The 17,368-nt window shown below is 37.1% G+C and overlaps 1 protein-coding gene across 1 annotated transcript in view; it reads left to right on the top strand.

Annotated features, from left to right (window-relative positions):
- MYCBP2 (MYC binding protein 2) overlaps positions 1-15,650 on the top strand; it is a 175,269-nt gene extending 159,619 nt beyond the window's left edge. Inside the window, exons 71-83 of the mRNA XM_059466971.1 lie at positions 979-1,262; positions 1,392-1,488; positions 3,297-3,416; positions 5,001-5,102; positions 6,777-6,905; positions 9,385-9,517; positions 9,744-9,847; positions 11,020-11,208; positions 11,706-11,813; positions 12,824-13,033; positions 13,644-13,751; positions 13,958-14,123; positions 14,845-15,650. Of these exons, the coding sequence (XP_059322954.1) occupies positions 979-1,262; positions 1,392-1,488; positions 3,297-3,416; positions 5,001-5,102; positions 6,777-6,905; positions 9,385-9,517; positions 9,744-9,847; positions 11,020-11,208; positions 11,706-11,813; positions 12,824-13,033; positions 13,644-13,751; positions 13,958-14,123; positions 14,845-14,960 (1,866 nt within the window). The 3' untranslated portion in view covers positions 14,961-15,650. The remainder of the gene's footprint in view (positions 1-978; positions 1,263-1,391; positions 1,489-3,296; positions 3,417-5,000; positions 5,103-6,776; positions 6,906-9,384; positions 9,518-9,743; positions 9,848-11,019; positions 11,209-11,705; positions 11,814-12,823; positions 13,034-13,643; positions 13,752-13,957; positions 14,124-14,844) is intronic.
- Positions 15,651-17,368: the final 1,718 nt, after the last annotated feature.

Here is a 17,368-nt window from a genome sequence, read left to right as displayed (position 1 = left end):
GAATTTGATTGTTAGACTGAGTGTATATATAGTTACATGCACATACTATATAAACACATATAATTATGTATGTTTAATAATGCTAATGATATATAAACATATAACATATTTGCATTAGTACATTTAATGCACTATTTTGTTGCTAGGTGCTGTGCCTTCTTCAGGTGGATTTTGAGTTTCTGTTGCAGAAGTTTTTGTCTCATACTCTTCATTCTTCCTTCTACTGTTTTTGATCTGTTAAAATCTCACATCTCATCTTGCCTGGAGGCAGGTACTTAGTAGTACCTGCTTGTTGTGATACATTGCAGATATGTAATGGTTTTTCAAGAGAACATTGAGGGCTTGCAAAATTACATATGAAATATTAAGTCCTTAAACTTTCATCAGCTTTCATGCTGATTTGGACCAAACTTTGCGTGATACGTGCAATTTTAAGCCCAGCTTCACCAGTTGGTAAGGTTTCAAGACAATTCTTGTTGGGTCCAGAGCTAACACAGCAAAAAAAATTCCAGTTAGGCTATCAAAAGAGAAAACAAAGGCATTGGAAAAGGGTAGTATAATTCTCAGTACCTCAGGCAAGTACTTTGTTTCCAGAAGTCCAAAGTGTCTCTAACAGTCCTACCATAGTTTCTGACATCTCAATAATGCATGTGAAGTGGGTACTGTGCAAGCAAACCAAAGTTGTACAAACGTGTATCACTCTTATCCTAAGTCCAGTACCAAACACAATTTTGTTAGCATGTGGAGACTAAGTATTGAGTGAGATCAGGTTTAGACTCTTTGCCTTGTCTTGCTGCTTATATTAATAAATGCTTTGTCATTATATAGAAATATTGCAGAATTTCTTACAGGAGTAATTAAGTACAGCAATTAGATTGAGTCCTTCTGACTGAAATAAATTGTGAAGAAGGACTTCATGTGATTTTGCTTGAAAACTCCAGCTGGTAAGAACTGTGGTGTTCTGGTTTTTTTCTCCAGGTAACATCATTACTGAGGCGTGTTTTGCCCGAGGTAACCCCCAGTCGCCTGGCAAGTATTATAGGGGTGAAGTCTCTTCCACCAGCAGATATAAGTGATATAATTCACTCAACAGAAAAAGGAGATTGGAACAAACTAGGTATCTTGGACATGTTTTTGGGATGTATTGCCAAAGCTCTCACTGTACAGCTAAAAGCCAAAGGAACTACTATCACAGGGACAGCTGGCACTACTGCAGGCAAAGGAGTTACTACAGTCACACTTCCAATGATCTTCAATTCCAGGTTTGTTTCAAAATATGTAACAAACTACTACAACCTGCTGTATGCTGAGTACACTATTTCTTTGTGCTGGATTTTGACAAATACTAAGTATTTGAGTTTATTTCATCTATTACCATTTATCCTTTGCAGCTATATTCGGCGAGGTGAAAGTCATTGGTGGATGAAGGGGTCAACACCTACCCAGATTTCAGAGATCATCATTAAGCTCATTAAAGACATGGCAGCAGTGAGTTTCTATTCTTTAAATGTGGATGGTATTCAGATATTTCTGATCCTGAAAAATACATTTTTTCATAAATTCTGTTACAGTTAGTATCAGATTGAGCCGATGTTAATTGGTCTCAAGAAAAAAGACCCATACAGTTTTCTGGATAGAGTCTAGGGTTAAAAGCAGTAGCAACTGAGTTCTGCTTATGATAAACAGAAATCCAGTTTTGAAATAAGTTTTTTAAAAAGTTACTCATACTAGAAATTTAAAAGATAAACAATAATTGCAGGTCATTTTCTAATATTATTAATTTTAAAGTTTAATTTTTAAATCTTGAGCACTCAGAACTTCAAAAGTAAAACTTATCTGTGAAGTAAAATTAACAGCATTGTTTTCATGTAACTGTGTGTAGACTTCCTGTATGGATTTTCTGTTTGAGATTGACTTTTTCCAGTCACTGAAATCTACACTTATAGTTACTTATTAGTTATTAATCTGGGATTAAATTTTCCATAGTTCTGCTTCAGACAATTTTTTGGCAGAAAAATTTAAGAAAAGTGAATCAGCTATTTCCCAGAAATAATATTGGCAAAAGAAAAAAAAGATTCTGTATATTTCTGGGAAAGGAATTTATTTAGGAGATTGTTTTTGTTTTCCTTAATTCTGCACCTATTTCAGTGAGATGTTCTAAATGACCCAGATTTTGCTCTGTAAATACCCTTTGAAAGGTTTTTCAGTATCTTTGAATGGAAGTCCTATTTTCTAAACCATCCACTGTGCTTGGATTAAGGAGGTTCCTTCTCAAGGTTGCTGAAGCTGGATGGGAGTTCTCTGTGTTGATTCTGACTACAAGATTTTAGAATCTCATAATTGATAAGAGTTGCAATTAAAGTCTGTGTTGGAAAAGTTTTTTTTCTAAGTTTTTTAGAGCTGCTAATTATCAGCAGGGTGGCATCAGTGTAACTATCCTCTTCATGAGAGTTACAAATGTGATTCCTTTCAATATCATTTTTACCATTTGCAATGTGTAGGTACCTGTATCTGAGTTAGTCACTATAGCTTCCTTTTTAGAGTCCAGTGAATCTCAGTTATGTGTCACCTTCAGCATGAAGTTTAGGAGTTTAGAGATGACAATAAGAATTGAAGGATGCAACAGCCTCTGAATCAGAAACTTGAGAGTATGAGTCAGTGCCATAGGCTCAGAATGTTAAAGACTGGAAAGTATGCTGTGGCTCTGATGTTTGCTGTGTACTCCTCTTTATTTCTTTCTAATACAGGAACTATGGAGTCTATTCAGGAGGCTGAGCTAGTCATGTGAAGCTAATTTTTCTAGGAACCCACTGTGATCTGTGTGCTGCTGGTCACAGTCACTTATCTGTGCTCCAGCTCTGCATCTTTATTTCTCCAGAAAGGGTGGGGAACGCTTCAGGAAAAGGACTTCCCATTGTTCAGTCATATGCCCTCTACCTATTCCAAGTTAATTATTCCAGTAGTTGCTCCAAGAGAACCTCAGTCACCTCAGTGTTTGAGGGCTAATTTTTACCAGTTCTCTCTGGAAAATCAAGGCCAGGTTGGATGGGGCTTTGAAGAACCTGGTCTTGTGGAAAGTGTCCTACCCATGGCAAGGGGTTGGAATTAGAGGATCTTGAAGGTCCCTTCCAAGATAAATTAGGTGTTTTCACAGAATTATTTATCAATCATCCCCAATTTCCTCTTTTTCTGTTCTAACGTGAGAAGACACTAACCTAATGTTTTGTAGCAGTTCTAATTACAATTTCACTTGCTCTTAATAAAAGCTGTAGTAAATTGAGTTTCATCTTTAACAGGGTCATCTGTCAGAAGCTTGGTCACGTGTGACAAAGAATGCTATTGCTGAAACCATCATAGCTCTGACCAAAATGGAAGAAGAGTATAGATCACCTGTGAGGTGCATTGCAACAACCAGAGTAAGAACTTCACCAAACTTACCATTAGTTCATTGTAAATGTGTAGTAGGAGAACCTTCAAGAACCTTCTTATATGTCAGAAATACATAAGCCAAAACTGAATTAGAATTAAATGTGCATCTAGAGAATCTCAGAAATAATGAAGAATTAGTGTGATGTCTGTATGTATTTGGGGGTTTACTCTTTAAATAATTCTGCTTGAAGTTTGTCACACTTGCATTGCACTAAATGTGAGATTATCTATGTGGAAAATTGCACAGTACGTATCAGCAGTCTTCTTTCAGCTCTCCAAGCAATTATTATAAGTTGTTTGACTTCTAGGTAATCAGCTGCCACATCTCAAGGCTATTATGAAAACACTCTAACAGATGTTCTCTGGGACAATTAAGCTAAGCTTCAGTTGTGTTTGTCTCAAAAAATATTTGCTGAGCCCTTTATTACTGACATGGTGTAACCTGGTGGTTTCCTTTTCTTGGTCTTTACTTTGTCTGTGAATCTTTTATAGAAACTAAAGATTACTTTAACCTTAACAGATTGCTTGAAATACCATGAAAGGCATTCCTGCTGTCATAGGGAGCACAAACTTTAGCTTCTCAAGCTTAATAATTACATGTAAAAGTAAAAAAAAAAAAAGTTTGCAGTGGTTTCAAGCATTTGACACTCACATTGTTTTCCATCTTAAAAGGCTGTACCAGTTGTTCTTTTCATCATTTTTGTTACTCATATAGTCTCTGCTTTCTGGAGGTCACAGTCTTGGACTACCAGTGGCTTCTGCTGTTGTCATATTAGTTTAATCAGGTCTTGGAGGAGCCCTGAATGTCAGCCCAGCTGCTCCTGTGACTGAGTGTAGTTCTGTCATGGAGAATAGGGGGTTTTGAGGGAAGAGTCCAGTACAGTTTCTCAACAAAAGCAATTCTGTTCAAATCAGAGGTTTGATTAAAGATTGCTCCAAAAATCAGCTGTCAAGTGCCTTTCAGTTTTGTTTGCAGTGACAAATTACCCTCGTGTAGCTCACCTGTTCAGGATTTCCCTGTAGTCAGTGGAGAAGAGAGAAAAGCTTCCTTTGACTAATTAGCTCAGAGCCCTTTTCTAGGTAATGCCAATTGCCCTATGCAGTGAGGAGGGAACAGGGAAATCAGTCTCACTGTGCTCAGGTTTTTGGGTGGTTGTTTTTGGGATTGATTTTATTAGTCTGTGTCCTTGAATTTCTTCTTCCCCAAAGCCTGCAATGTTTGGGTCAATGTGCAAGTCTGTATTTGTCATATTTCTTCATAATGTGCTTTGGTTGATCTTTCTTCACTTTTTTCTTTCTTGTGTGATGACTACTGTATTTATAATCATAAAGTGACATACCTGAAAGAAACAAGGTAGTTCCCAAAAGTTAAATAAGTTTTATTGTGTTCCTTTAAGTTTTATTGTGTTCCTGACTTATTTGGGAAAATAAACTTAGATTGTATGAGCAGGTTCCAGCTAACAGTAATAGAGTTTGCAGGTGACATTCTTAGCTGACAAAGTTTCTCTCTTCAGTATTTAGTTTGATTTTAATATGTCTAAGACATTTAATTCTACCTTGCTTTTCAATAGCTGTGGCTGGCCTTAGCATCCCTCTGTGTACTTGATCAGGATCATGTTGATAGACTATCCTCAGGAAGATGGATGGGAAAGGATGGGCAACAGAAACAGATGGTGAGACTGAAAATCATTCAGTTTTGTGTTTGTTTTGATATATTCACTCATCAAAGAATTTAGAATAATGATAGAGAATAGTAAAATTGGCCTTTATTGTTTTTCTTCCGTCCCAGTGGGGATTGTGTGTATGTTTGAAGTATTTGCATTCTAGATAAGTATTGCCCAGAAAACAGAAGTTCCAACATAAAACAGGAATATTGCAGTTCTGCCAATATTCAGGATGAAACAAGGCCTTCCTAACACCTGTGGCATGAGTTTTTTAGTAGATTGACTCAGTTTGTACAGCACCTATCAGAGCTTTTTCTTTGTCTTAATCCTTGTCACAAAATAAAATCGATTCTTTTGTGTTACTCAGTAACTACTACTCCGTAATTTAGCTTCCTCTTCCCCATCTCACTAGAGAATGATTACCCCAGGGAGAAATTCCTTCTAACTGAATTTAGTAAAACTGCCATTGACTCAGAGGATTTATAAATTTGATGTGGAATACGATTGTCTCCATACTTTTCAGTTGACAAAATGCCCGTACTTTTCCGTATGACAAAAAGCTTGTGATTTTTTAATACCATTTTAGAAATAGTACAGTAATGAAGCTGGTCTCTAAATCTTGGTTAGGTGGATCCCTGTGGGAAGCAAGGGATGGGTGTGCAATGGCAACCAAGCATATTTGGAGCAAAGAAGCATCCAAAGCAGTTTAGCGTAGATAGAAACAGAATACAGGAGGCATAGAGCTGCAGCAGCAGCAAGGAATAAAACCCTGCTGAGAAGCTAACACAGAGGTTTCTGAGGTGATTCAGAAAGTCAAAGGTCTTGGAGATGTCAGAGGAGCAGCCAAGACATTGTTTAGCAGTTATTCAAGCTGCTGAACCCAAGCCTGAAATTCCCCAGTCTTGTTCCACATCAGGATATTCACATGTTTAGGTGAACTGTGTGTCTCCCTACCAGAACTGCTTTGAGAGAGCTCTGTTCTAACTTGCATGAGAGTATCATGGAAGCCATGTGTTACAAGGGACCATGTATTACCATGGAAACTTGTTCTCAGGGATGTGCATAGTCAAAATCAGTTGTTGAAATCTATTTGCAGGGATATTTTGAATTGCAAAATAGAACCCTGCTGAAATTTTTAAAAAATTCTGTCAGTAGCACAACTTATTTTTATGATGGATTTTGAAGTTTGTGACTTCAATCATACTGTCTTTGAGGTATGGGTGACCTACAGCTTTGTTTAGATGTTTGAAAAGAGTAAACATACCATATCAAAGTAATGAAGGGTAAATACCATGCCTGTTGACTGACCTGAGTACTCATATCTCTGAACTTTTCTGTTAACATGCCCATAACCCCTTGTTACCACGTAAACCTCTTCTCAGACTAGTTTAAAGTGATGTCTCAATGTTATTATTGAAAAACACGTTTTTGGTATATCTCAAAATAACAGATGAGGAGTATGAGGAAAAACTGATGTCAGAAATTGAGGGGATTTGTGTCAAGGAATAATTGTTTATATACTGATTATTCTAAAGATAGCATTAATAGTCCAAACAACCTCTTTATCCACTTTTATAAATTGGAGGGGTAGTGTAGGGTGTGTGAGGGGAGAATAAAAACAGATGCTGAAAGGAAGTGCAGGACTTAATAAAGAGAAATTATTTCTTTTCTTTTTTCTCTCAGCCAATGTGTGATAACCATGATGATGGTGAAACTGCTGCAATCATTTTATGTAATGTCTGTGGGAATTTGTGCACAGACTGTGACCGATTCCTTCATCTCCATCGGCGAACAAAAACTCACCAGAGACAGGTAGAGTATACATGGCCCCCTGTTGTGTGTACTGCATCATGGTGTGCATATTTATATAAATAAAATAGAACCAAAAGGTAGTAGCAAACACTGAATCTGAAAAGGGTGTTATATTTTATTTTGGAGATGGGATAGATGTGTTTCCAGTTAATGCTCTTCAGTTGTTTTTGGTTATGTTCTCGTGTCCTTTATCTTTCACAGAGATTAGAAAATCTCGCAGTAGTTCCTAATTCGAGTTCCTATGCTACATCAGCTTTTTCTCTCTTGGTTAGGAATGCTTTTTTAGGAGAATTTAGAAGCTGCATAGACTTTCTTTAGTATATGTTGGTTCTTTATTCCTGTTAAATTTTATCTTCTTTACTACTTCTGTCATAGGAGTCAGTGCTTGACAACCTCTTCATTTCTAATGTATGTGTATTCCTTTTTAATATCCAGGAAGATGATTTGACAACAAATTTTCCTACTGGTTCCCCTATGAGTTTTCTCTTATTTTTCAAGATTCCTCTAGCTTTCACTACGTTCTAAAATACAAATATGTTTTAAAACAGAAATATGTTGCCCTATCCATAAGCTTGAAAATTTCCTGACTTCTTTTGGGTTTGTTTTTAGGATTGAAACTTTGACTAGATATGAGTTTTTATAACTTGCTGTGTACTCTGCTAAGTTTTATTCTTCTGTGGTATTCTTTTATCCTTTTCTTTGGATTTTTTTGTTTTTGTCATTGAAATTGATGTTGAAGATGCTTTTACCTCTAGAATTCTTGAACATTTCCTCTTTCCTGCCTCTATTCCTCATTTATGGTTTGTTGTGATCCTTTATTTTCCCTTTTTCCTCTGACTACTTAATAATTGTACAAGGATTAAAATAATAAATGTCATTAATAAAGTTACTTCAGTGGAACTCAGTCCTCATCTCCCTCTCCTACAATGCATCTATATTCACTTTTTAAGAAGATGATCATGTCTCCTTAAAGTACAGTGTTTTCTGTTACTGAGCAGCCTTGGAGTGCATGAACTGAACTGGTTTTGTTTGCTTTTAGGTGAAACTAAAAGCAAATCAAAAGATAGATGCAGAGACACACTGCAAATGGTCCTTCAGTGCAAGGGATAAGCTGCTCTAGAGCACATTTGGTGTAAACATCAGACTTTTGGTACTGAGTTTCACTCTCCAGTGAAACACTCCTCTGGTGCCACAGCATTTGCAGTGTAGTTTCAGCCTGGCACTGCCATGGGTGTCTGCTGTCTTCTAGTTCTTAGCCAGAGTCTTTGCAATCCCCTTTGAAATTTTCCTGTTGCATCATCCTAAGAAGATCATTTTATGTCTACTCTTCTGTCATGGCACAGCACAGTCTAGTCTCATTCATTTTTCTGATTTCTCCTATATAGCCTGTTCAGATTACAGTTGATAAAAAGTAAGTCCTTATCTCATAGAAAACCTTCCATTTTTCCTTTTATTTGTCCAAAATAGCTACTTACCAGATTTTCCTATTTACTTCTAAAAGCATGTTTAAAGTTCTGCTCTTTATTCACCACTTTTACCTTTACATCTCATATGTTGAGCCTCTCAGATTCAGTTTCAATTCTGTCATGTTCCCTCTGTCCTATTTTCTGTTTGCTTCCTATACTTGTTTAATGTATTTTCTGTCCCCTCCAGAAAGGACAGCCTATAAGTTACTCAGATGTGCTTATGTGAATACTTTGTGAAGCAGTTAGAGGTTTTTTTTTCTGATTCTAGTAAAAATTAGAGTGAGTTGTATACATCCATACCAGGGAAAATTCTAACTTTCCTTGCATTACAGGTGAAACAAATGCAAACAGAACTGCCTTCAAAGGTTGGGAAAGGAGCAAAAGAAGCGACTGCATGAAATTCCCTAAGGATATCTTGCAGTTTTTATTTTTCTAATTTGCAAAAACTTTATATTTTCCTCATTGTAGCCAAAAGTATCCACTGTGTATTTATGTGAAAGTCAAAAATATTAATATCACACATTTCTATAATTGTTACTCTATAGTACTTGTTATTAAGACCCTGATTCTCAATGTTGCTTTGATAAACTACTAGCATAGTTATATGAAGATATTTCTGATATTATCTTGTGCTTTTTAATGTTCTGTGGCCTACTGGATGTGTTGGGTAGGAATTATGAAGTCCAAGCTCTGTATTTATTAAATCAGAAAAAATATGTGCAGCTCTATTCTTAGCATTGCTGCACTGTTGTTTCTCTGCCATGTTAGTTAGTTGCCATGCCAAGAGTTAATTTTATTCATTTTTACTTCTAAAAACATTAAACCTTTATCATGCATATCTGCAAGATGTACAAGTTATGGAAGTATGAAAGAAAGACAGCTTGCAGTAGACAATCTCACAGAATCTGTAAAATGCCTGGTCTAAATCCAAAGAGAGAGCAACAGAAAAAACAGTGACAAGTCCATGCTCTAATTAAACATGCCATTTAGTATCTGTTTGGTTAACTTGACAGGTGTTCAAAGAAGAAGAAGAAGCTATCAAAGTTGATCTCCACGAGGGCTGTGGTAGGACCAAACTCTTCTGGCTGATGGCATTAGCAGATTCTAAAACTATGAAGGCCATGGTGGAGTTCAGAGAACAGACAGGTAAAACACAACTGTTATTACTTGTTCTTTATCCTGATATTGTGATCTTCACCTGCTTTAGGGCAATGCTTTTAAATATTTGTTAATAAAAGTAGAATAGTTTAACTGCATAAGATTTGTTGGCTTTCTGGTTGTTTTCTGTGAATGCTGCTTTGATGTCTGATAGAGTGTCAGTCCCTCGTGTTTCATGAGAACATTTTTGGCCTTGTTCTCTCTTACACTATAGGCAAACCGACCACCAGCAGTTCTGAAGCATGTCGCTTCTGTGGATGTAGGAGTGGAACAGAATTATCAGCAGTGGGAAGTGTTTGTTCTGATGCAGACTGCCAGGTGTGTATTAGCAAGTATCAATCTCCATTAATTACATACATAGAAGAGAGCATAGGATGAAATGGGCTTCTTATTTTGAATAAACCTTGTTTATCCCTGTGGTCCATTTTAAATCAGATCTGTCATATGAAAAGGTTCTAATATTGAATATTACCATTCAAATACTTCTGAATTTGTAAATTTGTATTTTAATTACAGACTATGAACAGTAATAGTCAACTTACATACTGGGTAGTTTCATTATTATCTTCAAAAGTACCTCAAGTTTTCACAACAGTCTTGCAATTATAAAGTAAACTACACACTGTCAGTATACTAAGTCAAATGTACTGGAAAGCTTGATGAAAAGAGTTTGCTCAAGAGCCTGTGTATTATGTGAGTGTAGAACATTCCAGACTTGGCCGGGTTTATCATCTGTATCCATGTATCCTGAGTGTTTCTGTGTCCTACACTGGGTGCAATTGGCAGAGGACCAAATCATAACCAGTTTTTTACTTTGCCTTACCTGTTTACTTACTTTTCTTACCTGTTTCTGTCAAAGTGAAGCAAATTGGTCATCTTTTTTTCCTCTGTCAGCCTATGAAGACATATTACAGTTCATTAATGAGCTGTTGAGTAACAGTTCATTACAGTTGCTTAAATTCAGTTCAATTTGTTGCTAGCTTCTGGGTAACTTTTACAAGTTTTCTGTTTAGTAGGGATGGGAATTAGAGGTGGTAAAAAATCCATTTCCATGTAAAATCACTTTATGCTGATTAATGGTTAGCTTATAGTGTATTCTTAAGAGTGAGTTACTTGAAACTTCTCCAAAATCTGCAGAAATCTTAAAGGCTGTTAATACAGGTCAGCAGTATTTATGCAGGAAGCACTCAATACATAAAAAGCACACAGGATCAAAGAACAGTTCTCTTTCTGTTGAAAGTTTTAAATCATGGTTTCATTTTTAGCCATTTGCATTCAAGAGCAGCGTAGGTAAACAAAGGAAACATTGTTATTACAAGTACACAACGTTCAGCTTTTCCCGAGTACCTGAGGCAGCAGCAGACAATATTAAACCATGATTCTTCCATCTCAGTTTATTGCATGGACCAGCAGTCCTTCAAAAGGCGACACTGTCAGAACAGTCAGTGAAGGGGAAGAGATGATTAACTCTCTACTTTACGTTTGTTTAGGAGTACGCCAAGATTGCCTGCAGCAAGACACACCCCTGCGGCCACCCCTGCGGAGGCGTGAAGAACGAAGAGCACTGTTTGCCGTGCCTGCATGGCTGCGATAAAAACGCTACAACTCTGAAGCAAGATGCTGATGACATGTGCATGATCTGCTTCACTGAAGCACTTTCAGCAGCACCAGCTATCCAGGTTTTTTGTTTGTTTGTTTTTCCCCTTTTTAAGAGATTTCTATTAGGATTGTAATGTGTTGTATGAAGGAAGTGAAAATATAAAGTCTTTCAAGTTATGCTCTTCAAAATTTGAAAACAGACACCGTAACAATAGTTAGGCTACTTTAAGTTTTGTTTTTGTCTGGCATTCTATTTCAAGAAAGCAGATTGGATCAATTCAGTTTACTATGTCTACTTTATTAAAATACATGGTATTTTGTAAAGGAGTAAAACAACTGAGGTAATTAGTTGGTATAATTCACATGTATTTCATATATCCATAGGTGATCTTGGCATGGTTATAATTTTAATGCCCATTTTATTTTCTTTCTTGTTGTTAAGAAGAAAATAGGGGTCTTCTAGGATTTCAAATTAATATTGGAATTGATATATGTTGCTACTTAAAAGCAAATAACTGCTTCTACTTTAGTGGTTAATGTAACTTCAATATTTACTTACACTTACTCTTTTCTAAAGCTGGACTGCAGCCATGTTTTCCATTTGCAATGCTGTCAACGAGTACTAGAAAACAGATGGCTTGGTCCAAGGATAACTTTTGGGTTTATGTCCTGCCCAATTTGCAAGGTAAATGAGCTATGTGCCTGCCAAAGTCAAGAAACGCACCTGATACTTTGCTTTTCTCTTTTTTCTTTTTTTCTTTTTTTTCTTTTGTCTTGTTAATACTGTATTGCTTGGTACAGTATAAATGAGTTATACATTACTTGTTTTCTTAATTCCACTTGTTGCTATAGAAAGACTAGCATTGATGCATCTTTTGACTTTCTCCTACTGTTTTCTGAGGTGTCCTCTTAAAAAGAAAACATAGGTCAGACATTGTCTTAATATTGTTTCATTCTTACCAACATCAGCTTGCAAATTCCTAGTATTGGTGATAGTGGGGAGGGAAAGAAGTAATCTTAAAGCACAGTGTCTTGAAACAGGAATTCTCCATTTTACTAACCATTTTAAAGCTGCTTTTTTCTTTTCAGTGTGAGAGCAGAGCCAAAGAATACATGTACTTAGTTCAGCTAAGTTGCTAACAATTCTTCTTGTACTCTAAAAAATTGCTGTAAGCAAAAGCACATAATAGCTGCTGGAAAGAAGAGCACCTTACCCCACCCTAGGAATTTGAAATTTGGGAATAGTCAGCTATTCTGCATGCTATGGTTCTTCTGTCATGTTGTGTTGTGGTAATTAATGGCAGTAGCTTGTGGTCACTAATTGATAAAGAACTGCCATAGAGGACTGTCGGTCATTATGCTTACTTGCTCAACAGTAAGCCAAAAAGGACCAAAATTACAGAAAATACACAATGAGATTATTCCTGTGGTGAATGTTTCATATACTCTTCACCACCTCCTTGGCTGTTAGTCTCTTGGAAGGGCTGATGTTCCCATGTCACAACAGGCCATAGAAAAAGCATTCCTGGATACCATTTTTACAGCAAACAGAGTACATTCTGTATCAGCTGTTTTTTGAAATAGGCCCATATGTTTTTATGACATCTCTCATGCTATTTGTGTCTATAACACAAATTATCATAGCTGTTGGGATAAAGATGCATGATACTTTAATCAGCTTTGTTTTTATTTCAGAACAAAATCAATCACACAGTGTTAAAGGATTTGCTTGATCCAATCAAAGAACTCTATGAAGATGTAAGGAGAAAAGCGCTAATGAGATTGGAGTATGAAGGGCTGCACAAGAGTGAGGCCATCACAACGCCAGGTGTTAGGTTTTATAATGACCCAGCTGGCTATGCTATGAACAGATATGCTTATTATGTTTGCTACAAGTGCAAAAAGGTATGGTAGGATTTATTAAATGGATGTTACCATTTCACAAGTAATTTCTTAAAACAGACCCTATGTTTAATACATTGTGTATGGAGCTGAAAGGCAGGAAAAGATGTTGCTTGTAGACTCATAATAACACTTGATTTTAAAAAATCAAGTGTTGGGCTAATGAGATGTACACAGTATCCTAGCTAGTAAAGCTCAAGCATGTATACAGAGCAGCTCAGAAACCAAAAGCACCTTGAGTCAATGGCCACTTAGAAGAAGGTGCAGTACAGTACCTACCTCCTCCAGTACCTATTCACCTCAAGCTGCTACTTAATTCTGACATAGGTCTCATAGAGCATCCAAATGCTGTTCCAAAAGCCTTACAGTCGCTGGCATAGAGCAGGAGATGTTGCAGTTTTTGGTCTTGTTCATCCTGAGACTGAGGGACATTCTCTGGGTGACTCCAAACCACGTACCTACAGAATCAAGAGAGTTCAGAATAGTGGAGGCCACTGAAATGGCAGTCATTTGTCATATTCCCCTTATAAATGGAATTGGTTAAACTGAAAAGAATAGTTAAAAGAATAATTGTCTCTGGTTTAACATCCAATCATTTCTATATGCAATTAAGGCATATTTTGGTGGCGAAGCTCGTTGTGATGCTGAGGCTGGACAAGGAGATGACTATGATCCAAGAGAACTTATTTGTGGTGCCTGCTCTGATGTTTCAAGGGCTCAGGTGAGTAAATAACTTCTATTCATGTTTTTATTTCATTCTGAAACCCTGAGTACCTGAGCTATACAGTAATTCACGGCCATTTGTAATTACATGTATTGAACAATATTGTATATACCATTAATATATTGTACAGAATGTAGAAGTGAGTTGTTGGGATTGTGAGAACATGGCTGCCTCACTGACTGGTGTTTGCTTTCCTTGTTCAGATGTGTCCCAAACACGGTACAGATTTCTTAGAGTACAAATGCCGCTACTGCTGTTCAGTTGCTGTTTTTTTCTGTTTCGGGACAACGCATTTTTGCAATGCTTGCCATGATGATTTCCAAAGAATGACAAGCATCCCTAAAGAAGAGCTCCCACACTGTCCTGCAGGTAGGACTTTGACAAAGCAACTTTATTACACTGAATTCTGAAATAAATTACAAGCTCTAATTGATATTAGCTTTTCTTGGTGATATTTTTTTGGTTTTCTGGCAATGTCATTGCAATGATCATTTAAACATTAGGAACTTCGATAGAGAAAGACATTTCAATTTCCCTATACCAGGTCAGACTCCAGATGTAGAATGGTGTGTAAAATGGTATATTGATAAAATTGACACATTATTAAGTGATGTATGTGTAGTAAGGTAGCCATTACCTGCAAACTATTGCCTCAATGCCTTAATTACTAAGTTCATGTGCTCTATATCAATGTTCTGCTAGTAAATGATTGGGGGTTGAAAGTCTGATCTTTTCTTCAAGATATTTACATAAAATAAGTAAACAAATACATTACAATTCCTGCTATAACCTTAGAATTATTTTTTACTGCAGAATGTAACTCTTGTTCATTATTCAATTTTTCTCTTACCTTGTATAAATTTCTTCCACAGTATTAATGAGATAAAACTTCCTTAAGTGACTGTCTATAAGCATCTTGCCTTTTTAAATTTGAATTTGATTGCTTTTAATTAAATGGCAGTTTGATCTTTTTTTATTCTTTTCATTTAGTTTGGATTTTTTTTAGAGGAAATGTAATAGATGTCTGTTTACATTGTCTGCAAGCATTAATTTATTCTTTTTTTTTCCCTTACCCTTACATTCACTGTAGGTCCCAAAGGTAAACAACTTGAAGGAACAGAATGTCCACTTCATGTTGTCCATCCACCCACTGGTGAAGAATTTGCTCTGGGTTGTGGGGTTTGCAGAAATGCACACACTTTTTAGAATAGCAATTTTTTTTAACCAGAGCAAAACAGGTGCCCTCATCCCTCAAGTGTCCTGAAAACAAAATCCTGCTGGGATGAGGATGGGACCATTCCATAACCCAGGTAAAAGGAACAATTTACAGTGCAAGAAGGATGCCAAATACCATGTACATAATTCTTGCTGTGAGATATTGACATTTTTTGAACTGAGACATCAAAATTTGTGAGGTGTTTGCATGTGGCCATTACAGTCATCGGCTAGGAAACATTGGACATTTACAAATAAACAATTGTTATTAAAGGATCTGTGTGTCTGTGGACTATGAATGATGCTGGCTTTCAGGAGAAAGAAAAAATATTGATTATTGTATACTGACTTTTTGTAATCTTGTACAATTGTAACGCATCACAAGTGGGGATGGGAAAGAGGAATATTCTGGTTTATTTCCTAGACTGTTATAAAAAAATGTGTTAGGAAGTCATAAATGTAACAAGTATCACCCTGTATATAAAGGTATCAATGTTTGTCCTGTATAAGAAATATTAAATTACAACAGCAGTTTCATTTGAACTTCTGGGTTATGTTTGAGCCTGAAATTTTAATGAAGTGCAATACTGAGTGTGCCTCATATCTTGCAGCTGTAAACATAATGGAATGTACATGTCAATAAAGCCACTGTACATTTTTATACAGTGAAAGTCTAACAAATGTGTAAGCCTCCATTTTCAGAAACACTCTTAAAGCAGAGTGGGGATTGGGGGAAGGAAGGGGGAATAAGAGAGGTGGCTTATAATTATTTCAGCAGACTCTTGAAAAGTAGGAAAGTTTTTAGGTAAACTGGTGGTAATGGAAGTACTTACAACATGAAACATGAAAAGCGCTGCTCCATTTCTCAACAGAAAAGTTGGATAAATGTTCCAGCATTCATATGAAGAATTGTATTTCCATTTCAATTACCAACAGTGTTTTAAAACACAAAAGAAGACTGCATTTTAAATTATTTTTTATTTTATTGAAGACTCCTAATCACTCCCACTTTTAGGACAAACAGCTTTTTTGAATTTCAAAATGTTAATTTCATTAGAGCCCTAAGTCCTCTGCACCTGCATAATGAATGCAGAATATAACTTCAAGTAAAAACTTGTAAGATTTTTCTCTTTGAATTTTTTTTCTTAGATGTGTTCAACTCCCTTTCTAGCATTTCTGTCTTGAACCTGATGAAAAGTGTGTTACTGCCTTTTATATTTAAGATATTGGTAGATGGCATCCATATCAGACAATCTTGATTGGAAGCACAGGATCCATCTTGCCTAACTTCAAACACCTGGAATCACGGAAATCACAGAAAGGCTGGAGATCATCTTGTCCAACCCCCCCCCGCTAAAACAGGTTTACCTAGAGCAGCATATCTACCTGCACTTTGAAACAGTTCTGAATAGTTCACACACCTGTGAAGTACAATTGATCTTTTTCACTGTAGCTGTGCCGAGGGATCAGGACAGGCTGGATCAGTGGGCTGAGGCCAGTTGTGTGAGCTTCAACAAGGCCAAGTGCCAGATCCTGCACTTGGGTCACAGCAACCCCATGCAGGGCTGCAGGCTGGGAAAGGGCTGGAAAGCTGCCCAGCAGCAAGGGACCTGGGGGTGCTGGTCAACAGCAACGGAACATGAGCCAGTGTGTGCCCAGGTGGCCAAGAAAGCCAATAGCCTGTGTCAAAAATAGTGTGGCCAGCACAGCCAGGGAAGTCCTTGTCCCTGTATTGGGTGTCTGATCCATTGTCATTTTTAGAAAATTGGAGTGTAGCACCATCCTTACAAATTAATTCTATTTTTTAATTTTTCAGCCTTCTCTTTAATTTCAGATTAATATGAGTATTAATTCAGGAAATTGAGATTATGGTGTAGAAAGGACATGACACTGTTAATGTTTATTTAGAATTGATAGAGGGATAGGCAGTACTGCAGAAATGTTTCTCTCACACACAGCTGACCATCCCCTGTCACCACTCCAGGGAGGCAGCACAGCCACATGTGAGCATCAGGCTCTTGCACAGAGCTCAGCTCCTCACGTAATGGTTGAGCCTTGGCCACGCTGCTCCCACAGTGTCTCAGACATTGGCGTCACCACGTCCCCCCACACCGATCTCTGCCGGTGATTATAGCAGATGCCAGCACAGGCTGCTAATCAGATCAGTCCACAATAAGATTGCTGTATGCCTTTCCAGCAGTCTCACATGTCTTTCTGTCAGCTGTTAATCCACTGCCCACGCAATGGAAACAGTTCTTGTTTGTACCACCCTGTTTGCCACAGCCCACCACACTCAGCTAATTTATACCAAACTCAGCTCCTGGCCAAGGCGAGGCCTCAGTGCTCACACTTGGATCAGTTTAAAAATAGCTTGAACTTCTATGGGTGTATCCACCCAC

This window comes from Ammospiza nelsoni, chromosome 2 (genome assembly GCF_027579445.1).
Source record: "Ammospiza nelsoni isolate bAmmNel1 chromosome 2, bAmmNel1.pri, whole genome shotgun sequence".
Classification (NCBI taxonomy): Eukaryota; Metazoa; Chordata; class Aves; order Passeriformes; family Passerellidae; genus Ammospiza; species Ammospiza nelsoni.
Note: the sequence above shows the minus strand (reverse complement) of the source record. Positions and strands in the feature narration are given on the sequence as shown.